At 40.6% G+C, this 24,841-nt stretch overlaps 2 protein-coding genes and 1 long non-coding RNA gene across 3 annotated transcripts; 1 reads left to right on the plus strand and 2 right to left on the minus strand.

Moving 5' to 3' along the window:
* Positions 1-7,133: 7,133 nt before the first annotated feature.
* On the minus strand, positions 7,134-8,579 carry LOC122976185. Its single transcript, XM_044344499.1, has 2 exons — positions 8,160-8,579; positions 7,134-8,026 (listed from the first exon to the last, which is right to left on the minus strand). The coding sequence occupies exons 1-2, from the start codon at positions 8,570-8,572 to the stop codon at positions 7,555-7,557; spliced, it is 885 nt and encodes a 294-aa protein (XP_044200434.1). The 5' UTR covers positions 8,573-8,579; the 3' UTR covers positions 7,134-7,554.
* Positions 8,580-13,377: 4,798 nt separating this feature from the next.
* Positions 13,378-22,426, minus strand: LOC122976188. The gene is made up of 4 exons (XR_006400852.1): positions 21,706-22,426; positions 19,561-19,651; positions 19,305-19,393; positions 13,378-13,786 (listed from the first exon to the last, which is right to left on the minus strand). It is a non-coding gene; the product is annotated as an uncharacterized LOC122976188 (long non-coding RNA).
* A 168-nt stretch (positions 22,427-22,594) lies between these two features.
* LOC122976187 (ly6/PLAUR domain-containing protein 6-like) lies at positions 22,595-24,624 on the plus strand. Its single transcript, XM_044344502.1, has 4 exons — positions 22,595-22,701; positions 23,636-23,734; positions 24,205-24,335; positions 24,424-24,624. Exons 3-4 carry the CDS (start codon positions 24,231-24,233, stop codon positions 24,589-24,591), a joined length of 273 nt encoding a protein of 90 aa, XP_044200437.1. The 5' UTR covers positions 22,595-22,701; positions 23,636-23,734; positions 24,205-24,230; the 3' UTR covers positions 24,592-24,624.
* The last annotated feature ends 217 nt before the right edge of the window (positions 24,625-24,841 follow it).

Raw genomic sequence — 24,841 nt, forward strand, 5'->3', positions numbered from 1 at the left:
CTGAGTTTTCTAGTTTTCTAAACTGAAAAGATTTTGGAGAGATCTATTTTTTGTGTCCTTGCAAGGATGTCTGTCAGTCACATCAGCTGGTTTAAAGTTGCTATACAGTAATTAAGCCAGTCTATACACAAAGTTAGAGCTTGTTTGCACGTTACAATAAAAAAAACTAATCATTTTTGATGAGTTTTTGGTTTGAAGTAACAGTTTGTGGTGGTTTATTAGGAGTCACTGGTCTGTTTTCAGCTGTATTAATCAATGTTGTTAGGACAGCAAGCATTTTATGAGATGCATGGCTCAGCAAGGACCTCATAAAAATCTTACAGCCATGTAGTGACTCAGTAAACCCAGATGGCGATGCTTGGAAAGGCTGCGTGTTTATGTGTAACCCTAACCCTTTAACCACAGGTCTGATTAAATGTTTCAGTTATCATATGCTGTACTTCAGTAACACTGTTTACTCTAATTCTTCTGGTGCAGTCATGTATCTCTGACCTTAGTGTGTAATCGTAAAACAAAAGCAGTTGTATGACAGAAGTTAAGCCCCTGCCATATGTGTCTGGTGGATAGAACTGAGCTGCTGGATATCGGCTGAACTTCAAAGGCAACCCTGGTGGCCTAAATCTTGATCGAGTATTCTTTTGACACGCATGACCAACTTAGAGCAATTATCCTTCATCTAAGGAATTAAATAATTCACCTTTGACATTTATTTGACATTTTATGCCAGCTTTTGCCACTGGGAAAGCTAATGTGTTGAACTATTAGATCAATTTATGATTATTCTTTGAACATTTTTCTTTCCTAAAGATGTTTTTTTTGCCATCTAGCTTTCAGTACAGTAAATGATGCCTTCTGGAGAACTGTAGAGGCCTTGGGGTATTTAAACATTTTATGTTTCTCTTTCTGGTCCTTCTGTAATCCTGCCTTCACGTGTTCCTCATACTATCCTACGCACAAGTGCAAATATGTGTTCATGGACATTACATGGTTTCTGTTAACAGTAATAAGCAAATGGACACAGAGACAAAAGCACAGAAAGTGGGACAAAATGCACACATGCATTAATTGGACACATCAATTAGATGTGTCCAATTAATGTTTTAACTCTAATTTGTTGTATACCATCATAAAGGACACAAAGGATTATGTTATTGGCCAGTCTGCTGGTTATTTTCTCAATTAATAGATTGGTCCATAAAATTTGGGAAAATTGAAATTAAAAAAAATTTCAGTGCCCAAGTTTACACATTTAAATTGCTTGTAAATATTTAGTTTAACAGCTGCGCAAACCAGCAAATATCCTCATTTTGAGAAGAGAAAATTACTTAAAAGTTTGATTAATTGATTTTTGAAATTGTTGCAGATACATTTTCTGTAAATAGATTTATCAATTCATCAAGTACTCGACTGTATCAACCATGAGAAAATGCCTTACTTTACCCTCAATTGCAGTGCGGTTTGGATAAGATGACTTTCCCAGCAATATTTACACTGGTTTGGGTCATTTGGGTGTGTTTCATCCATAAATATGATTTCTCTGACAGCACTTGAAAGCGGCATAGCACTTCCTGGAATGAGAAGGTGATGAGTAATCTGCATGTAATCTTAGCTGTCTTCTTTTTGAAATAACTGGTTGATCATTTTGGACTTTAACTTGAGTTATGTTATCAATTTAGTAAAGTATATTTTAAGTAATATATTTGCGTAAAACACAACTTAACTTTTGACTACTGATTTATAGGATGGAATTCTGCAGGAAAGCAGAACTTATCTCTGGTATGAAGAGGTCAAAAGCAGGGTCATGAGTCAAACTATATTTTAAATGCAGTTTGTTGTTTTGTTTAAAACTTAGTAGCAAAATGTGACAATTCTGCTCAGATGGCCACTTCACATCATGTGTGAAATTACAGTAAAGACTAACTTTTTGGGGTTTTGTAACAGTAGTGACAGATGGTGCACAGTTTAGCTGCACTCATCAACTTTTACACTCGCAATCTGCAAACTTTATCCCCTGTTGTCAGGGGAGACAGAAAGATTTAAAACCTGCTCTCCTTCAGATTCTTTTAGTCCTGCGTGGCCTTTTAACTGGGACCTGAAGGAGTTGGTCGGTGCCGATTGAACCCTGAGTGATATAAACCCTCTCCATCCCTCTCCAGTTGTAACAGGGAGCCATTGTATCTAATCCCAGCACTCCTGCCCCCTTCTCTTACACTACAAACCAAATTTTACTCCAGAGCAAGGACGGGCATCTATCAGACAGCTCAAAGATGGAGAGCTAATCTCAAGTTTTCCTTTCAGCTTTCAGCATATCATTATGAGCTATACAGTAACACTAATGCTCTGAGGAGATTAATGAATGTGAGCCTATGGACTGAAAGACTTCTCTGAATCCTTCTCAATAAAACTGCATCACGTAATTAGGTCTGGTTTCCAGAAATCAACTCAAACATTCCTGTAGTGCAAGCGAGGTTTAAAAAAATTAGAACTGATGGTGTCGATGCACAGTGGCTCAGTTAACGGTATCATGTCACACAAGGACGCAAATTTGGGTTCCAGATTAGTTTGTGTTAATTAGTTTTTCACATGGTCCACAGACATGCAAATCTAGAGAGGAAGTTCAAATTGTTTTAATAGAGCAGTTTAAAAATGCATTTAAACAAGTTAAGCACAGAAACAAACATCTACTTACTTTAGCTTTGTATTTATACACTGTGCCTCAAGTGCTGAGTTGAGTGGGATCCAATTAGGGCTGCAACTAACAATTATTTTCATCAACAAGAAATCTTCCATTTATTTTCTCAATAAATTGATTGTTTGATCTATAAAATGTCAATAAAAAAGTGAAAATACCTTTCAAAAGTTTCCCAGGCCCAATATTCACATTTAAGATTCACATTTGAAAATTTTGCTTAAAAATTACTTCAAAGATTTATCAGTTTTCACAATTGTTGCAGATTGTTTTACTCTTTTTCAACTAATTGACTATCTTCCTGTGAATATGTAGCTCAGTGTTTTTTATGTGTACAATAAAATATTTGTCTATACAGAGAATTTAAAGTGATTTTGCTCTTAAATATTGCAATATATTCATAAAGTTAACATGTGTACACTCATGTAGGTATAATCAATGTAAATTTTTCCATAGTACAATGTCTACATGAATTATTATTTACTTTAAATTTTATGATCATAGCCTTCGATACCAAGAGTCAGAGTATACTGAGCTCTTGTTGAATGTACAGCAGTATAGAGTACACTACAGTATGGTTATTCTGTCTCCTTTACACATGGATCAATGTTATTGGGGCATGCATAATGCAAAAAAAACAAGCATTTACCACCATACAGTCAGCACAATGCCTGGGGATAAAATATGAAACAGAGGCATCTGAACTCATGGCTGATCTTACACAAATCTACTGATCTCGATTCAGAGGAGAAACCAGGTCATCTGGTATTAATTAGTTGATTGACATCTCAGTAAATCCAAGAGGAGCAAGTGAGTGTTCTGCTAGGACTGTCACTGAATACTCAACCCAAGGAATTATTTTATAAAGTAACTTCCACTCATTTGTATCTCTATGGCAAGTGTGGAATTGTTAGTAAAATGACAATTTCTTTGCAGTTAAGAGCAACAACAGTATCACTACATTCATCAATGTTAGTTATATAACATAGCTTGCATAAGTCTGTTCTTAATGATGAGAAGAATGCTGAACCTTTAAAAAAATGCTTATATTTTCATAAGTTACAATTTCAAATCGATAAAATTTTTTCTTGCATTCGAACAAATAGTATCTTTTAGTCTTTATAAATCAATGGCAATCAAATATGATCTCTTAGTAATGAAAGAAGGTCAAATATCCTCACATAATGACAAAGCACTTTTTGCAATCAGGAATGCTCCTTTTGAAAGTTAATTTTATCTACCAGCGATGAATGCATTGCGACATAGCTGCACCTGATTCAGAGACGTCAAAGGTTTATCCTAAAGTCCTTAACAAAGAAATTCTCATAATAAGGAATCTGCATTCTCAAAAAACTCTTACCCTCAATATCAACAAATTTTAAAAATAATGTTTGTATGCAAGAACAAATTGTACGAACACTGCTTGTGCATTTAGTATTTTCATACCATCTGTATAATAGGAAGGTCATACTGATCTACAGTAGTGACAATCTCTCATAACCATCACTAATGTAGACATTAATCAAAGTGAGAGGATACAATACAATAGAGCACCTTCAAGGCCCAAAGACACTCTTGTATGTCACCTTTAAGCTACATTAACATGCTTTTTCCTATTGTAATAATGGACATTTCTGTTATGTATGCATTAACATTTACTGTATAAACCTGTGGAAATATTTTCAGATTCAAGAAGTCCCTTATCCTGATCCTCATTTCCTGCTGGAGAGGGCCAACACTGGGCGCTTTATTAATGGGGCAGTGAATCTATTTTGCAAGGGAACTGATTTGGAAGTTAAGAAGGTCTAGAGGGGGACATTTCCTCCTTGTGCAGACCTGCTGTTGCAGTTTGATGGAGTCAGTGGAAAAGACAATACAAATGCTGACTTGGCTAAACCAATGAATAACCCCACAGCATGACGGAAAAAAAACATCTGGCAAAGCAGGGTATAATGGCTAAATTCCCAGAGGGCAAAAAGGGCTTGTAGTTGAAACATTACTCATGTTCAGGGTAGAAGTGTCAACGTTAATGATTATAATAGATAATCTAGAGCAGAATTTTTCACTTCATTCAAGTATTCAATGACTGATGAAACTGTCAGCTGAGAGAGGTAAATGTCTTAAGTATAGAAATATCAGCAAAAAGATCAATTTTAGAGAGGAATAGTGAACATGAAAATCTTCATTTTGCCATGCAATTACTCAAATCAGGGATGGATGCTTAGAGTTAAAGCTCAGTAGACTCGTAGGGTTCCTTTTGACATTTAAATAATGAAGCAAGCTCACAGTATGAGCCGCACACAGCTGATCACTTTTAAAAAGGAAGATTCCCCCTTTTATTAGGCTTTAGCATCCCTTTTCTGTTTGAGATGTCTTGTTTTCATACTTCACTGCAACTATGGTTTAATGAAAATATCCAACATTTTCTTCTATGAACTGTCATTTAATATCTATTACCGTGCAGATAAAGTATAGGAAAGATCTAGAGTAGCATTTGTAAAATTTTTGTCATACACCTGCAAACAGGCCGAATCACTGACTGGTAACATCTATGAGGCACAGTGATCATTCTTAGTTCTGAGTAATGACCCCTTGTCTGCTTCTCTCCCACAGTGTTCACCTGGCTAAATCAAACGTGCATGAAGATACTTGGGGTCAGTGATGGAGTCCTGGCCAACAGTGGCCTGGGTCCTGCTAATGACCAACATCGCTGATTGGCTGAAAATCGTCCAGTCACGGGACTTCACCATGAAGGACATCATCCTGCTGCATCCCTCAAGTAAGAGCATATTAATTCTATTTGTACAATTGTGTGTTTTGAGAGTAAAAACAGTGACCATATCCAGGAGGTTGCTAGATGCAACTTCCCACAGGAAGTTTAATTTAAGGAGAATCTCTCATTTAACTCTGGAGGACCAAGTTATAAAAAAGAAAAAAGGACAGCAAGTGTGTAAAGCAAAAATTGTCACTTTATTTACTACTGAAATGAACAAAGTAGCAAATGTTACACAAATGCAAAATAGTAAAACTGGAGTGTGTTGATACTAATATATATATATATATATATATATATATATATATATATATATATATATATATATATATATATATATATATATATATATATATATATATATATATATATATGAACTTGAACTTAATACAAAGATTCAGTTAAGTATTTACAACATCTTTAATGTAATTAAAGCAAATCAAGTTCAAAATTGTTAACATCAATATAGTATAGTCAGCTTCCACTTGCTGCTTGTAAGATCATGGGTGGCTAGCTGCTGGCACATCTTTCAGAGTAGGACTCAGCCATGGATGCATGAAAGAGAAGAAAAAGTACAACATTAGTTCCCAATTAAAGGAACAATGGCAGAAGGTTAAAATTTGTGCACTTAAGACCAGGACAACGTCCACTGAATCATCTTAGTTGTTAAAGATGTATTAGCAGAAGATTAGTGAACAACAGTAATAGGTTGTGTCCCTCCTTAGACACTTTGAGATGAATTTTGTTTTAGATCCTTCTAGAAACTCAACCCTAAAACCATACATCCATCCATAAATAGTAAGGATTTTTTTTAATTGCTCAAAACATTTGTTCAAATCCGCCTCCAACAGGCTCACGAAACAAAAGATTTGGGAACTTAGAAAATGATCAAGTGGGGTGTGTGTGTGTGTGTAGCATGAGTAACAGGCTTTGTCCTGTGATTGAAAAGTGGCTGACCTTGAGACCTATAGCTGTCTCAGCTGAAACACGGCCTGATTCCCAGTACAGATATGATTCTTGCCAATGGGAAAGCCAAACAACTCCTTGTTTGATCAATGTTTCAGAGCAGTTTACTAGACAAATGATTATTCAGAGATATTGTCTGGAAAACAAATATCCTTTATGTGAGAACTTGGTGAATCTAGGTCTCCACTTGTATAAATAACATAATTAGATGTTAAATGTTTAATTTGCATTGCTTTTTTTGCTGTTGGTGGAATTGGAAAGCCTTTTGACTACATTTGTTAAACGGGTCATGAGAATGGTAAACAGTGTTTTGTTACTCTCAAACATAGTATTTGGTTTCCCAAAAAAAAACCAGAAACCATGCAATATCACACGAGCAGGTTTCAGATTTATTGCTTTCATTTTGCCAATTAGAATTATTTTGTAGACCATGTAGGTGGAGGACATGGTCTAACGCAACTAACCTGAGTGGACCATGCAGGTGGAGGACGTGGTCTGATGCAAATGTATCTGGGTAGACCATGTAGGCAGAAGATGTGGTCTGACGCAACGCACTTGAGTGGACCATGTAGGCGGAAGACATGGTCTGACACAATGTATGGCTAAACCATGTAGTCGGAGGACATGGTGTGAAACAATGTACCTGAGTGGACCTTGTAGGCGGAGTGACAGCCTTGTCAAGGTCCTTGTGAATGTAACCTATTGAGACAATGAACGCCAGAAATAAACAAAACTCAGTTTTCAGTCCTGCCAGCAGCCTCTGAAGCCTGGCCTGATGCCTTGACTTTGTGGGGGGAAAAAAACAAGCAAACAAAAAAAACACGGTATCAAGGTCAACACAAAAGAATTCCTCCATAGCTAGCTATATCCATAAAAATAGTGACAGTAAAATGGCCACAAAAATGGTGACAAGCGTGCTAATTAGAATTATTTGGAAGACCATGTAGGTAGAGGACATGGTCTGATGCAACTTACCTGAGGGGACCATGCAGGCAGAAGACATGGTCTGATGCAATGTATGGCTAAACCATGTAGGCGGAGGACGTGGTCTGATGCAAATGTACCTGTGTAGGCCATGTAGATGGAGGACATGGTCTGATGCAACACACCTGAGTGGACCGTGTATTCAGAAAAGATGGTGTGAAACAATGGACCTAAGTTGACCATGTAGGTGGAGGACATGGTCTGAAACAACGTACCTGAGTGGACCACGTAGGCAGAGGACATGGTCTGATGCAAATGTAACTGGGTAGGCCATGTGGGCCGACGACGTGGTCTGACAATGTATCTGGTAGACCATGTAGGCGGAGGACAATGTGTGAAACAATGTACCTGAGTGGACCACGTAGGCGGAGGACGTGGTCTGATGCAACATACCTGGGTAGGCCATGTAGGCAGAGGACATGGTCTGACAATGTATCTGGTAGACCATGTAGGTGGAGAACGTGATCTGACGCAACATATGGCTGAACCATGTAGTCGGAGGACATGGACTGATGCAACGCAACGGGGTAGACCATGTAGTCGGAAAAGATAGCATGAAAAAAATGTACCTAAGTTGACCATGTAGGTGGAGGACATGGTCTGATGCAACGTACCTGAGTGGACCATGTATTCAGAAGAGATGGTGTGAAACAATGGACCTAAGTTGATCATGTAGGCGGAGGACATGGTCTGATGCAACATACCTGGGTAGGCCATTTAGGCGGAGGATGTGGTCTGACAACATACCTGAGTGGACCATGTTGGCGAAGGACATGGTCTGAAACAACATACCTGGGTAGACCATGTAGTTGGAGGACACTGTGAAACAATTTACCTGAGTGGACCATGAAGGTGGAGGACATGGTCTGAAACAACATACCAGGGTAGACCATGTAGGCGGACGACATGGTCTGAAGCAACGCACCTGAGCGGACCACGTAGGCGGAGGACATGGTCTGATGCAATGTATGGCTAAACCATGCAGGCGGAGGACATGGTCTGAAACGGCGTACCCGAGTAGACCACGTAGGCAGAGGACATGGTCTGACGCAACGTAACTGGGTAGACCATGTGGTCGGAAAAGATGGCATGAAAAATGTACCTAAGATGACCATGTAGGTGGAGGACATGGTCTGATGCAACGTACCTGAGTGGACCATGCAGGCAGAGGACGTGGTCTGATGCAGTATACCTGTGCAGGCCATGTAGATGGAGGACATGGTCTGACATTGTACCTGAGTGACAACGTAGGCAGAGGACGCGGTCTGACAACATACCTGAGTGGACCATGTTGGGGGAAGATATGGTCTGAAACAACATACCTGGGTAGACCATTTCGTTGGAGGACACTGTGTGAAACAATGTACCTGAGTGGACCATGAAAGTGGAGGACGTGATCTGGCGCAATGTAATTGGGTAGGCCATGTAGGCAGAGGATATGGTCTGACAACGTACCTGAGCTGACCATGTAGGCGGAGGACATGGTCTGAAACAACACATCTGCGTGGACCATGCAGACGGAGGACATGGTGTGAAACAATGTAGCTGAGAAGACCATGTAGGTGGAGGACATGGTCTGACGCAGTGTAACTGGGGAGACCATGAAGGCGGACGACATGGTCTGATGCAACGTACCTGAGTGGACCATGCAGGCGGAGGACAGGGTGTGAAACAATGTAACTGGGAAGACCATGAAGGCGGACAACATGGTCTGATGCAACGTACCTGAGTGGACAATGTAGGCAGATGACATGGTCTGATGCAACATACCTGAGTGGACCTCGTAGGCAGAGGACGTGATCTGGCGCACTGTAATTGGGTAGGCCATGTAGGCAGAGGATATGGTCTGACACAACGTACCTGAGTGGACCATGCAGGCGGAGAACATGGTGTTAAACAGTGTAGCTGAGTGGACCATGTAGGTGGAAGATGTGGTCTGAAACAACGTACCTGGGTAGACCATGAATGTGGAGGACGTGATCTGGCACAATGTAATTGGGTAGGCCATGTAGGCGGAGGACATGGTCTGAAGCAACACATCTGCGTGGACCATGCAGGCGGAGGACATGGTGTGAAACAATGTAACTGGGGAGACCATGAAGGCGGACGACATGGTCTGATGCAACGTACCTGAGTGGACCATGCAGGCGGAGGACAGGGTGTGAAACAATGTACCTAAGTTGACCATGTAGGCAGAGGACATGGTCTGATGCAACGTCCCTGAGTGGACAATGTAGGCGGAAGACATGGTCTGACAACGTACCTAGGTAGACCATGTAATCAGAGGACATGGCGTGAAGCAACGTAACTGGGTAGACCATTTAGGCAGACGACATGGTCTGACACAGTGTACCTGTGTAGGTCATGTAGACGGGGGACATGGTCTGACATTGTACCTGTTTGGACCATGCAGGTGGAGAACATGGTGTCAAACAGTGTAGCTGAGTGGACCATGTAGGTGGAGGATGTGGTCTGAAACAACGTACCTGGGTAGACCATGTAGGTGGAAGACATGGTCTGAAACAACATACCTGGGTAGACCATGTCGTTGGAGGACACTGTGTGAAACAATGTACCTGAGTGGACCATGAAGGTGGAGGACGTGATCTGGCGCAATGTAATTGGGTAGGCCATGTAGGCAGAGGATATGGTCTGACAACGTACCTGAGCTGACCATGTAGGCGGAGGACATGGTCTGAAACAACACATCTGCGTGGACCATGCAGGCGGAGGACATGGTGTGAAACAATGTAGCTGAGAAGACCATGTAGGTGGAGGACATGGTCTGACGCAGTGTAACTGGGGAGACCATGAAGGCGGACGACATGGTCTGATGCAACGTACCTGAGTGGACAATGCAGGCGGAGGACAGGGTGTGAAACAATGTAACTGGGAAGACCATGAAGGCAGACGACATGGTCTGATGCAACGTACCTGAGTGGACCATGCAGGCGGAGGACAGGGTGTGGTACAATGTAACTGGGAAGACCATGAAGGCAGATGACATGGTCTGATGCAACGTACCTGAGTGGACAATGCAGGCGGAGGACATGGTCTGACACAACGTACCTAAGTGGACCATGCAGGTGGAGGACAGGGTGTGAAACAATGTACCTGGGCAGACCATGTAGTTGGAGGATATGGTGTGACACAATGTACCTAAGTTGACCATGTAGGCGGAGGATATGGTCTGACAACGTACCTAAGCTGACCATGTAGGCGGAGGACATGGTCTGAAACAACACATCTGCGTGGACCATGCAGGCGGAGGACATGGTGTGAAACAATGTAGCTGAGAAGACCATGAAGGCGGACGACATGGTCTGATGCAACGTACCTGAGTGGACAATGCAGGCGGAGGACATGGTCTGACGCAACATACCTGAGTGGACCATGCAGGCGGACGACATGGTCTGATACAATGTAACTGGGAAGACCATGAAGGCGGACGACATGGTCTGATGCAACGTACCTGAGTGGACAATGTAGGCGGAGGACATGGTCTGATGCAATGTACCTGAGTGGACCATGCAGGCGGAGGACAGGGTGTGAAACAATGTACCTAAGTTGACCATGTAGTTGGAGGACATGGTCTGATGCAACGTCCCTGAGTGGACAATGTAGGCGGAAGACATGGTCTGACAACGTACCTAGGTAGACCATGTAATCAGAGGACATGGCGTGAAGCAACGTAACTGGGTAGACCATTTAGGCAGACGACATGGTCTGACACAGTGTACCTGTGTAGGTCATGTAGACGGAGGACATGGTCTGACATTGTACCTGTTTGGACCATGCAGGTGGAGAACATGGTGTCAAACAGTGTAGCTGAGTGGACCATGGTGGAGGATGTGGTCTGAAACAACGTACCTGGGTAGACCATCAAGGTGGAAGACATGGTCTGAAACAACATACCTGGGTAGACCATGTCGTTGGAGGACACTGTGTGAAACAATGTACCTGAGTGGACGATGAAGGTGGAGGACGTGATCTGGCGCAATGTAATTGGGTAGGCCATGTAGGCAGAGGATATGGTCTGACAACGTACCTAAGCTGACCATGTAGGCGGAGGACATGGTCTGAAACAACACATCTGCGTGGACCATGCAGGCGGAGGACATGGTGTGAAACAATGTAGCTGAGAAGACCATGTAGGTGGAGGACATGGTCTGACGCAGTGTAACTGGGGAGACCATGAAGGCGGACGACATGGTCTGATGCAACGTACCTGAGTGGACAATGCAGGCGGAGGACATGGTCTGACGCAACGTACCTGAGTGGACCATGCAGGTGGAGGACAGGGTGTGAAACAATGTACCTGGGCAGACCATGTAGTTGGAGGATATGGTGTGAAACAATGTACCTAAGTTGACCATGTAGGCGGAGGACATGGTCTGACGCAATGTAACTGGGGAGACCATGAAGGCGGATGACATGGTCTGACAATGTACCTAGGTAGACCATGTAATCAGAGGACATGGTGTGAAGCAACGTAACTGGGTAGACCATGTAGGCAGACGACATGGTCTGACACAGTGTACCTGTGTAGGTCATGTAGACGGAGGACATGGTCTGACGCATCGACCATGAGTGGACCTCGTAGGCAGAGGACGTGGTCTGATGCAGTATACCTGTGAAGGCCATGTAGATGGAGGACATGGTCTGACATTGTACCTGAGTGACAACATAGGCAGAGGACGCGGTCTGACAACATACCTGAGTGGACCATGTTGGGGGAAGACATGGTCTGAAACAACATACCTGGGTAGACCATTTCGTTGGAGGACACTGTGTGAAACAATGTACCTGAGTGGACCATGAAGGTGGAGGACATGATCTGGCGCAATGTAATTGGGTAGGCCATGTAGGCAGAGGATACGGTCTGACAACGTACCTGAGTTGACCATGCAGGCGGAGAACATGGTGTGAAACAATGTAGCTGAGAGGACCATGTAGGTGGAGGACATGGTGTGACGCAATGTAACCGGGGAGACCATGAAGGCGGACGACATGGTCTGACGCATCGACCATGAGTGGACCTCGTAGGCAGAGGACATGGTCTGATGCAGTATACCTGTGTAGGCCATGTAGATGGAGGACATGGTCTGACACAATGTAGCTGGATAGGTATCATCAAGGTCAACACAAAAGAATTCCTTCATAGCTAGGTATATCCATGAAAGTAGTGACAGCAAAATGGCCACAAAAATGGTGACAAGTATTGAAGAGTGTGATGAAGCCGCAAGTAGTTGTGAGTCAAAATGCAGAAATACCAACTCTTAAATCAACATTTTGCTTCAATCACTGTGAAAACTGTGGAAAAATGAAGTCGCAGGATCAATGTGTTACTCACTACTGATTGGTTAGGGCAAACAGAAAAAAAACATACAAATGGTCTATGATGAGTAAGATATTTGAATTAATAAAATTCTGTCTTATCAGGCAACAGGCAATAATAATAAAAACAACAATAATAATAATAATAATGTCAGTTTAACAAAAGAAATAAATGCTGTGTTAATTTCTATTACTCCAGCCCATGTTGAACATTTAATTTCACTGAAACAGACCTCGGTCCTAAGACAGATAGTATTGTATTTGAAATTTAATTTATGTTGTATGTTTGTGACTGAAGATTCATATTATTTAGTTATATTAAGATTGATATTTAGTCATCAAATCCTATTCCTGACTTTCCCAATTAAGGCTACTGCCAGTACCAGTCATATTGCTACAGAGCTTAATAAGTATGTTATTGGTCCAGCTTTTCCACGACTTTCTCCAGACCTTGTTTCCCTGCATCCTGAAAGCCCAGGAAAGTTTCCTCTCAGCTTTCCTCTTCCAAAAATGAGAATTTAAGAGTTCATCAAGTCCTGTTGTAGGACCTGGCAGTGAACACAGACAGCTCTCTTGTGCTCCAGGGCATGTCAGATGTGTGAGGCTAATGCAGATACATTTCTAACCTCTTTCCTGGAGTTAAGGTTTGGCTATCATCTTGGGATCTTGCTCTGAAGGTTGAGTCACAGACGCCATCTCCATGTTTTGCACGACTGTTCGAGGTGTTGAGGGTTAATTTAGTTGCCTACATACTCCATTTGCCCCCCTTGATTTGGAATCACCCAGTCTTTCACATATTCTGCCTACAGCCAATTTCCACTTTGTCTCTTTCTCCTCCGGCTGCTCCCCCTTCATCTCCATGGCTGATTCAGGGTCCTGCTTACTCAATCTTCCAACTCTTGGATTCTTGCCAGGTATGAAATGGTGTCCAGTATCTTGTGGACTGGGAGGGATACGGCCATGAGGAGTGTTCCTGTGTTCTTGAGCATCATATTCTCGACTGATCTCATCTGGGAGTTGCAGCGCATGCACCCAGACTGTGTAGTGCAATGAAACTTATTACAGATCAAAATCTGTTTAATGCCAAGTGTGCAAGGATACAAAGAATGTTGCTCCCACTAATGCAACATAGAATAAAAATAGAACAAAAGTAAGGTAATAATAATGTATGAGATAAATATAGTAAATAAGTAGTGTAAATAAAGTAGTATTGAAATAGAATTTAATATTTAAAATAGATTTACAGAATGGAATAATAATTTGAAATGGGATTTAAAACTTAATGAAATATTGACTGTACAAAAGGAACTATGGACTGTACTATGGACAAAGAAATGAAGTGTATGAAATATATGAAGGTGACGAGTGCAAAAATTAAATGTGAAATGCAATAAATAATTAAATTATGTAACAGTGGAGGTTGAATGCAATGTAAAATGTTATTTTCAGTTTAATGATATATGTGACTGTGACAAGCGCAGGGATTAAACGAGAAATGTGGTCACCTCCAGATAAAGGCACAGTCATGAATGTAAAGCAGTGATAAGTCAATGTACAACATGTACACAGACAGCTCTCTTGTGCTCCAGGGCATGTCAGATGTGTGAGACCAACGCAGATGTAGACCTGTTCCTATCCTCTCACCTGGAGTTAAGGTTTGGCTATCATCTTGGGATCTTGCTCTGAAGGTTGAGTCACAGAAGCAGTCTCCATGTTTTGCACAACTGTTCGAGGTGTTGAAGAGGGTTAATGTAGTCGCCTACAGACTCCATCTGCCCTCCTTGATTCGAAATCACACAGTCTTCCATGTATCTTGCCTACAGCCCATTTCCACTTCTCATCTTTCTCCTCCGGCTGCTCCTCCTACATCTCCAAGCTGGTTCAGTCACCTGGCTCTTGGATTCTCTCCAGTTGTGAGATGGTGTCCAGTATCTCGTGAACTGGGAGGGAGACGGCCACAGGGAGTGTTCCTGTATTCCTGAGCATCACATTCTCGACTGTGATCTCATCTGCGAGTTGCAGCGCATGCACCCAGACTGTGTAGTGCGACGGTTGGGAGCTGCTTGTTGAGGTGAGGTACTGACACAAGTTCTATTCATGGTGCTGTTCCCACAACTTGCCCTGAAGTGTACACAACCATTCCCTTAAAATTGTGCCCATGTATTTAGACATATTCCTGCTAGTTGGTACCAGGTATCACTACAAACAATCACTAGACCAACTCCTGGCACCAGACCATGTAGTGCCACCGTTAAGAACTGCTTCTCAAGGATGGGGTACTGTCACAAGTGCCATCCATTGAGCTGATCCCACTAGAGCAGACACAGGCACTTTCTTAAGAACGTGTTGATGCGCTCACAGGTATTCATGCTGGTGGGTACTAAGTGGCTCTACAAAACAATCACTAAACCAACTCAAATCATCAGTCTCATCCTGTTCACCTGTGTACATCCTATTTAACCTCTGTGCTCTCTCTTTAGATAGCCTAGTCTTGAAATACCCTGGTTGGGAGGCAGTGTCAGAATGTGAGAAAGTCAAATTTTGAGGTTATTAGTAATAGTACTTCAGTGTTTGACACCCTACTGCCTTAATTTTTAAAATTCTTTCTTCAACAAGACTAATCTTTGTTTAATTCTGCTTTTCTGGCTATTGATTAGAAGCCTTCTACACATCGTGGGTGTCTGTCTCTGCACATGGGTCCTCTTTGTGAACAGTTAGACAAGGAAGCCAAGAAGACATGGGCTAAACTAAAAGGACTAACATTTATCCACATTGTCAGGAGCAGGGAGAGAGGAGCCAACACCATTGGAAGAAACTTGCTGGAAGCAGCCACAGAGTTTGATCATTACTTATCCCAAACCTATGAATCTGCTCTAAAACACAAAGAACATCATCATACTTTAAGCTGACATGGGAGGATAGGATGGAGGAAACCTTCAGGTGGAAGTACTAAAAAAGAAAAAGCAGGTGCTGGTAGACGAATACACTGACGAGGAATCAAAGCTTAAGTGGGTATCCATGGAGGTCAGAGCAAAAGATTTTCACAGTTGTTGTGGCTTAAGAAGGAGAAGCAGTGGTTTAGCCCTGTAGTCTCCAAATTAAAAGACTCTGAGTGGCTGGGTTCAAACAGTGCAAGCCAGTGGAGCAGTTTGTGACTGGACTGCTCACAACTTAAGAACTAACGTAGCTAAAAGACTGGAAGCAGTGGCAAATTGTTGCCAAGCTTTGTTAAAAGTGACATTTGTCCTTTAACATTTTTGCCTTGCTGGAACACTGGTGATTACTTTGCTGTGCATGAGCTGTGATAACGACTACAGTCTGTCTAGAGAGCACACGTTCTTCCAGTTTGACCAACTTTGGGCCTAGTGACACTTTTCAAACACACTGACGCTGGTCCAACACAGTGGGGCTCCTGTCACTTGTCAATGCTTTGCACGTTCAACCTGGCAATCTCTTTATAAACAAGTTACTAGCAAGCAGCAAACCAAAGGGTGACATCATGGTGACTACGTCCATATTTTTTACAGTCTATGGTTACTAGTCACTACATTGTATTGGGTACACCTAGCTAAAACTAATGCAGTGTAACAACAGCCCTGCAATAAATTCTACCATCATTAAGGAGAGGTATTGATAAAACTTTATGGTCATTGAAAGGTTATATTTAGTCAACCCTCATTGATATAAATGGGATGGACAAGTCCCAAACAAGGCTAACCATTACTTTACATTTGTTTTGTCCAAAGCGGCTTACAATGAGTGCATTGAAACCACATAGGGCCAGGAGTTATGCATCATCCAAAATTAGTCCCTTTTGAACTAAAAGCATTGTCAGCGCTACTGTACAAGTGCTTAGAGATTTTCTAATTGTTATAATCAACAACTAAACGATGCACAGCATTCACATGTGAGCAGGCGTCATGTGAAGTGCAGTCATATGTGAGTGAGGTCCCTTTCCGTATATCGGTCGTCATGCGGAATCTTGTGCCTCAGCCAGGGTAGATCTTCTCAAAGCAGCAACACACATCAACACAGTACATACCCTCTCGGTTCCCTCTCGGCCTAATCACTATATCATTATTATTATTATTATTATTATTATTATTATTATTATTATTATTATTATTATTATTATTATTATTATTATTATTATTATTATTATTATTATTATTATAAACCAGGAAACTTATGGTCTAACATTTTGTGTTACAGTGGTCACTGCTTGTGACCAATCTCAATTATCAATCACTACACTCAAACCAATAAGAAAAAAAAATTATAGATCAATTGAAACACACTTTCAGATCTATTAAAACACACTTTTCGTCTTCTTTCTTAGTATGCTCTGAGTTAAAGGAGCATAAAGTGTCCTGCACAGTGACTATCCTGGAAAATCCCATGGCCCAGCCTCCACAGGCACTTCACCATCTAATACCATGTTAGTGAAGTCTTCACACCAGCACCTATTTTGACAGCTTCCGCTATAAGGCTTCACTTCAAACTCTCCTCCCATCAGCTCAAGCATGACTATGTTCTTTGTGGTTTGAGGACATTAATATTGAATAATGCAGTCTCCTGGTGGAAGAAGCCTACTCTCAATTTCAAGTCTGTTGCCGCTCCCAGCCAGCCACTTTCAAGGGTGCTAGCTGCCCTTTCTCTGCATTTTCCCTGTGAATTACTGTCAGTTCTGTTACACCCTGGTTTTCTTGACTTCCTCTTTTCCATTCGGAGGACCCATACACAGAGACAAACACTCGGGATGCCTCAAAAAAATTTAAAATAAATATCCAGACTAGATTCAACAAAGATGACTCTTGTAAAGAAAGTTAAAATTAAAACTTAAATGAGGAATGACATCAAAAACTGAAGTACCATTGCTGTAAATTCAAATATTGGTTTCTATAACATTGTTTCTTGTGCAGGACATTTCAAGATAAGGCTATCTGTAAAGACAGCACAGATAGTATAAAAGATGGACAAAGATTAATGTTATAAGCCTGATGCATTGAGGAAGGTGGTTCAGTGATTGTAAGAACACCTGGTACCTGCAGACACTAATAGCTGTAAGAATGCTGATGCGTTCCTAAGGCAGTACCTGTGTCCTCTCTAGGGCGCGCCATGGGATCAGCATGATGCATAGTGCCTGTGACAGCATCCTCCTTTAAAAACAGTTCTGAACAGTCACACTACAATGTCTGGTGCCAGGAGTTGGTCTAGTGATTGTTTGTAATGATACCTGGTGCCAACCAGCAGGAATACATCCAAGTACACAGGCACAGTCTTAAGGGAATGGTTGTGTACACTTCAGGGCAAGTTGTGGGAACAGCACCATGAATAGAACTTGTGTCAGTACCTCACCTCAACAAGCAGCTCCCAACCGTCGCACTACACAGTCTGGGTGCATGCGCTGCAACTCGCAGATGAGATCACAGTCGAGAATGTGATGCTCAGGAATACAGGAACACTCCCTGTGGCCGTCTCCCTCCCAGTTCACGAGATACCGGACACCATCTCACAACTGGAGAGAATCCAAGAGCCAGGTGACTGAGTAAGTGGAACCCTGAACCAGCTTGGAGATGTAGGAGGAGCAGCCGGAGGAGAAAGATGAGAAGTGGAAATAGGCTGTAGGCAAGATACATGGAAGACTGTGTGATTTCGAATCAAGGAGGGCAGATGGAGTCTGTAGGCGACTACATTAACCCTCTTCAACACCTTGAACAGTTGTGCAAAACATGGAGACTGCTTCTGTGATTCACCCTTCAGAGCAAGATCCCAAGATGATAGCCAAACCTTAACTCCAGGTGAGAGGATAGGAACAGGTCTGCATCTACATTAGTCTCACACATCTGACATGCCCTGGAGCACAAGAGAGCTGTCTGTGTACATGTTGTACATTGACTTATCACTGCTTTACATTCATGACTGTGCCTTTATCTGGAGGTGACCACATTCCTCATTTAATCCCTGCACTTGTCACAGTCATATATTTCATTAAACTGGAAATAACATTGTGCATTGCATTCAATCTCCACTGTTACATAATTTAATTATTCATTGCATATCACATTTAATTTTTGCACTCGTCACCTTCATATATTTCATACACTTCATTTCTTTGTCCATAGCACAGTCCATACTTCCTTTGTACAGTCAATATTTCATTAAGTTTTATATCCCATTTCAAATTATTATTCCATTCTGTAAATCTATTTTACATATTAAATTCTATTTCAATACTACTTTATTTACACTACTTATTTACTATATTTATCTCATACATTATTATTACCTTACTTTTGTTCTTTTTTTATTCTATGTTGCATTTGTGGAAGCGACATTCTTTGTATACTTGGCACTAAACAGATTCTGATCTGTAATTAGTTTCAAGAGCGGAGGAACACGTGGATGCTCCACCTCCGATAGCCATACAGTACGGTTGTCTCTGCACCATCAGCACCATTGCTTTTTTTCTTCCACGTGTAGCATTTGAAATCAAACTGTATTTCTACCACAAACTGTATTGACTCACAACAGAGGAGAAGTGGAATGCATTACCTTTCAGCAGTCTTCTTTCTTTTAAAAGAGGGAACTGAGGAGCTCAGGATAAACTGCAGTCATGATGGTAGCAACCTCCAAGAAATGTCCTGTAACAACAGAAACAAAGCAGTCAGTCTATGAGCCGTACTATATTATGTTTTTCCTAAAATTTTAAGATGAATTCCTACATGTTGTAGTACTTTAATTCAAACATTATTTTTTAACACCACCACCTGCGCTAACTTTCTTCACAAGAGAAGTGGAAAGTATTTACCTTTCAGCATGTCTTCTTCCCAATTGGTAGTGGAAGGAACTGAAGAGCTCAGGGTTCACTGCAGGCATGAAAGCAGCCTTCAAGTAATGTCCTAAAAACAACACAAACAGAGCAGTCAGTCTATAAGCCCCATTTGGATACACAATCTACCAGAAAGAACCAAACTTTAAGCTCAATTTTATGACAGATTCCAACTCAAAGAGAAGACAATGAGAGGATCTCTGATCATTCATTCATACAATCCATCAGCCAGCACACAGTAATGCTACAACATGGAAACTAGTGACAGTTGTGGCCCAGGGCTTCACTTATTTGAGGATTGACAATATAATGATATAATTAAATATTGTCTGTAATAGTGGAACTGAACATGTAGCTTCTGCTAGTAAATTAGTGTAATGTAAAAATATGTTACAATTTTATATATGTCCTGGTTATGTCCACATCTAATTTATATCCCTTATAATAATTGCTGTGTGATCAATTGTTGATGACTTTGCTTTGCTATTTGGCAAATCAGCAATCAAATACTTGAACAATTTAATTATTATATCAATAGTGAATATATAGAGTATCAATACTTTAAGGGTCCTTATACTTAAAAGATAAAAAGACAATAGTACACCTAAGAAATCTAGTGTTAAATGTTCATCATCTACAAGTATCTACAAATTAAGTAATACTCCCCAAGTTGCTAAAACCCACAAATTTCCTGAAAATATAGAGGACATGGGAACTAAGCTCCCGTATAGATAGCAGTGTGACACCATCTAACAATAATTATAAGGGCGTATATCGGCCTGCATCAGTGGTTGAATTAGGTCACCTACTGGTGAATACTGGTATGCACAAGTCTCTGCTTATAACCAAGGAGGTAGGCCGATATTTTAAAAATAGTGCATTGCATTTATACTGTCAATTATTTTATGGTGAAATAGGTTGACACTGCAGATGTTTGTAGTCTTTGTTATCAGCACAAAGATTTTTGTATTTGTTTCTCAAAAGCTGCCATATTTTTCGTCATATTAGTCAAATTAAATAATTAATCCGGAAATAGAGATAGGCTACAAACAGACAAAATAAATAAACAAATGTGCCTATTAAATTAGCCTATTTATGTATTTTGGGGGCAATTTCTAGATTTATTTATCTTGAGTTTATCATGCTAATTAATTACTTCATTTTCCATGTGACTTTTGAACTTCAATAGACATCGGAACGCTTCTTTCTCCACAATTTGTCCGTTTAAATGCGTTGTTTTTATGTAATATTTGTATGCATATAATTCATTTGTTTCTGACTATTTTTCCTCACTCACTATCAGGGTTTATGTTACAGTGGTCACTGCTTGTGACCAATCTCAATTATCAATCACTACACTTAAACCAATAAGAAAAAAATTATAGATCTATTGAAACACACTTAATAGGGTTTTAAAAAAAACCTACAACACCGACAATTATTTTTATTTAATTTTTCTTTTCATGTTTATAGCCTACTGGTCGTACTGGGGATTTTTGCTTATTCAAACTCTGACTCGCATAATCACGAAGTGATTTTTTTAAAAAGGGGCAAGACAACAGCCAAAATGTTAAAGCAAATAAAGATGAGCCCAAGAGTAAACCTCTACATTTTGAAAATATATCAATATTATCAAATTATTATTTAGGCAAATTAGGAGGTAAAGATGTGATTTTTTTTTTAGTCGGAATTATATAAAAGTGAGTTTACTTCTTCATACAGACCACAAGAACGCACTGAATGGTTCAAATAAATTAATGAGTCAATTTTTTTTTAGATGCAGACAGATTTGACGAGATTTAGTTAAATTTATCGTTTCTGTAACCCCACTAAGTGATTATTTGGGCTACATTTATGTGTAGGCCCTTGTCAATTTTAGTTTAAATTGTATATTGAGAACAGAGTGTGGATCCGAGAAGCCCGGATTGGATACAACATAACGCACAATAAATGCAGCAAATGATCGCATTTAAATCTCTTAGCAGATCTCTTGACGCGCCTGAACACCGCACTGATGGCACGAAGGAGGAGAGTTTGAAAAACGTTTTGCTTTTAAATCAATCAATCAAATCAATGCAGGCCCACAGCAACACAGCACCAAACGTCAACTGAAAAAAAACCTACCTTTAACCATCTGGTTTCTTGGGCCTTTTCGATAAGAGGTCTTTGAAGTCATCAACTTCAGGGCGACTTTATATTTCATGTCTGTAAGTGCCAGCATGTCCAGGCGTCTCTGTGTGCTTCTGTTGGCTGTAATCCACAATCCATCAGTGTTTTAGTGGCTGCGTGGAGACGCACGCCGGTCAGATCTGAAGTGTAGGCCTACAAGTTCATCAGAAACACGTTTGTCCAAATCAGAAGGACACTGGGAGTTTCGTCGATCAATTACACGACTGTCTGACTCTGTAGTTTTTTTCTTTTTAAATGTGACGACCCAGCGAGTGTTTCTCCATGTAAGGTTGGCCGAGTGGCTAAGGCCCAAAAGCTGAAACAAAAATCCACTCATGCAGTCCAGGTCTATTTATTTACCAGTGGAAACCGACCATCCCGTGCAGCAATATGTAAAGTGAAGGGCTGGCAAAAAAACTGCAGAAAAATGACACTGGGAAAAAAAATAGAAGAAATAACTAAATCCAAAAAACTGTGAAAATCAAAGATAAGTCTCAGCTGCACTAAGCATTGCTACTTTAACTCTTGGGCTCTCGCAGCTCTCCACACTGGCTTGTCTCTGTTTCGAGGTCTAACCACAACTGACCAAAAAAAAAAAAAAAAACCCCAGGTATTCTCGCCTCCACCTTCAAATCAGCTGGGTCCAATTAAGAGACATCACTTAGTATTTGATAATCAATGATCCCACAGGAGATCAACACCTGGTCCACAAAATATCCAAACATTTACAAATGAATTACACAGACTAAAACACATGTTAGGCATGTACTTACTCAAATAGCAATTAAAATAGCATTGCTCCTTGACAAACAAATAAGCACCCCTCCAACTCTACCGTACTTGGAGCCTTCCCCTTGGAACCTCCTTTCATAAGCCAATGGAAGGTTCGAGTTCGGTTTCGGCAGTTCCGGGTCCGAACAGAGGAACGCAAGCCCAGTAGAGGAGAACCAGGTTACAAACAATTAGTTTTTCGCTAAACACTTTTAACAGTAAAAGAGAGATGTTTAGTACAAATGCTGGCCCCTGTATCTTATTTAAAAATACATTCTGTGTGCTTTATGTCCCGTGAGACTCCGACCTGCCACTCATTAGCGTTACTTCATCTCAGCTCGTCACAGTTTAACTCGACACCTTTCAAAGCAGATAATTATCCGGATAACTTGCACAAAAATGTTTTTAAAAAAAAAACCCAAAACGTGTTATACATGGATATGGACAACTTTCACCCACAGATGCGTAGGTAGGGATGAGTTTAAAAGTAAAAAAAAAAAAAAAAAAATTAAATCCTTACTCAATTTCACAAGAAAAAAAGTTTTTAAATTGCTGGTTAATTCGCTGTAGAGGTAACAAATAAATCAAGAACAAACTTTCACAAAAACAGAAGAAAAGAAGAAAATCAGATTGGCGTTTAATTGGTGCATTAATGTTAAAGTATCATGATCATTAAATGTGCCAGTTAGTAATTTTATGTTCCCTATTGTGTCTTTAAATGATGAATAATTTGAATTTAAAATGGAATTGGAATTTTAAAAGTGTCCTTCTTTATTATTAGTCGCCCTTTTATATTCCATCTCACCATATATTTGTGTCCTGCTTTAACATTTACAGTTTCCATTTTGTGTTCGCTTTAATTTTACTTCATCCAATTGAATCATTTTCCATCTTTCTTTCTTTTCAGTAAAGTTATGGTGTCAACAACTTGTCAAAAGCCACACAAACTTAATAAGTGAAAGCATGTGTAAATGCACTAATTTCAGAAGTGCTCATAAGAATTCAATGAAGATGCCTAACAAATATAAAAATATATTCAAACAGTAAAAGTCATAATCTCACATTGTCAGTAGTTTAATGTACTGAAGTGTGTCTGTCTGTCTGTCCTCCACAGCTACACCTCATCCTGGTGGCTTCAAGTGCTTCACGTGTCAAGACGCTGCAGACAACTATGAGTGTAATCGTTGGGCTCCGGATGTTTACTGTCCAAAAGGTATCTGTCTATGTGTGCAGCTCGACTGAACAAATACAAACTAACCTCCGCAAAAACTATAGAGTTGGTTGTTTTCACCTTCACTTACAGTTCCTGGCAATAACGTGTGAATGTAAAACTAAAGTGCTGAGGAATGACCATACAAGCATGTGAAAACCAGGAAAAATAAAGGAAATGAAATAGACAGGCTTTGGCATATGTAATTTAATGATCAAGCTTTTCCTTATCACCTGATTACACTGATAAAAAGACTTAGGTATAAACACATTTTGAGATTTTTGGACTCCCATGGATCAGTATCATCAGAATATTGATTATGAGAAGAGTTTTAAACTCCACAATCCCTCTAAAATATGAGGAAGAGTGATGTGGAGAGAGTAAAATAACCCAGAAATAAAGGCAGGTGGGGTAACAGTCGAAATGTTGCCGGACAAGTGAATATTCCTGTGTGTGCTGTGTCCCATCTCCAGGTACCAGATACTGTTACACACTCCACATGATGGATCACCATGGAGACAGTGTATCTGTGACCAAGCGGTGCGTGGCCCTGGAGGACTGTCTCTTCACTGGCTGTACTCATGTCACTGATAATGGCTATCGGGTATGTGTGGAGCTTCCTGATGAAACTGCATTAACATCCACCACCTGCAGGGACATATTTTTCTCAACATTTAAATCTCCTCCTTCAGGTGTGCTCGTCCTGCTGTGAGGGGAACATCTGTAACTTGTTGGTGCCAAAAAATGAGAGCAGCGCCATTTTCTCCTCGGCTTCTCCTCTGGTCAGCTCGAGCACAGGCCTTCATCCTGCAACGCTGAGCTACATCGTCATCAGCATCCTGACTGCAAGACATGTTTGACAGGGAAACATAATAAAAAAAATAACAAAAGGACTTTCATGGTGTTGTTTAACACAGTTGGTACATGTAGGATTAGACCTGGGGCCAGATATATTAACTGGTATTTATAAAACCAGAATGTGTGGTGAGAATGTGTGTACCTCATGCATACTTCAGACCAGCAAACATGTATTTCTAGAGCCAGCTGAGACAGAATTTAAGACATTGTTTGTTTAGGTTTATAATCAGCTGCACTGATTGTGTGATTTCA

This window comes from Thunnus albacares, chromosome 24, assembly GCF_914725855.1.
Source record: "Thunnus albacares chromosome 24, fThuAlb1.1, whole genome shotgun sequence".
Taxonomy (NCBI): domain Eukaryota; kingdom Metazoa; phylum Chordata; class Actinopteri; order Scombriformes; family Scombridae; genus Thunnus; species Thunnus albacares.

Coding starts and splice junctions, on each gene's coding strand:
- LOC122976185 (XM_044344499.1), bottom strand. CDS start 8,572: ATGGTCCACTCAGGTACGTTGCATCAGACCATGTCCTCCACCTACATG. Junction 8,027..8,159: donor CGCCAACATGGTCCACTCAG/GTATGTTGTCAG, acceptor TGGTCCACTCAG/GTACGTTGCATCAGACCATG.
- LOC122976187 (XM_044344502.1), top strand. CDS start 24,231: ATGATGGATCACCATGGAGACAGTGTATCTGTGACCAAGCGGTGCGTG. Junction 24,336..24,423: donor TCACTGATAATGGCTATCGG/GTATGTGTGGAG, acceptor CTCCTCCTTCAG/GTGTGCTCGTCCTGCTGTGA.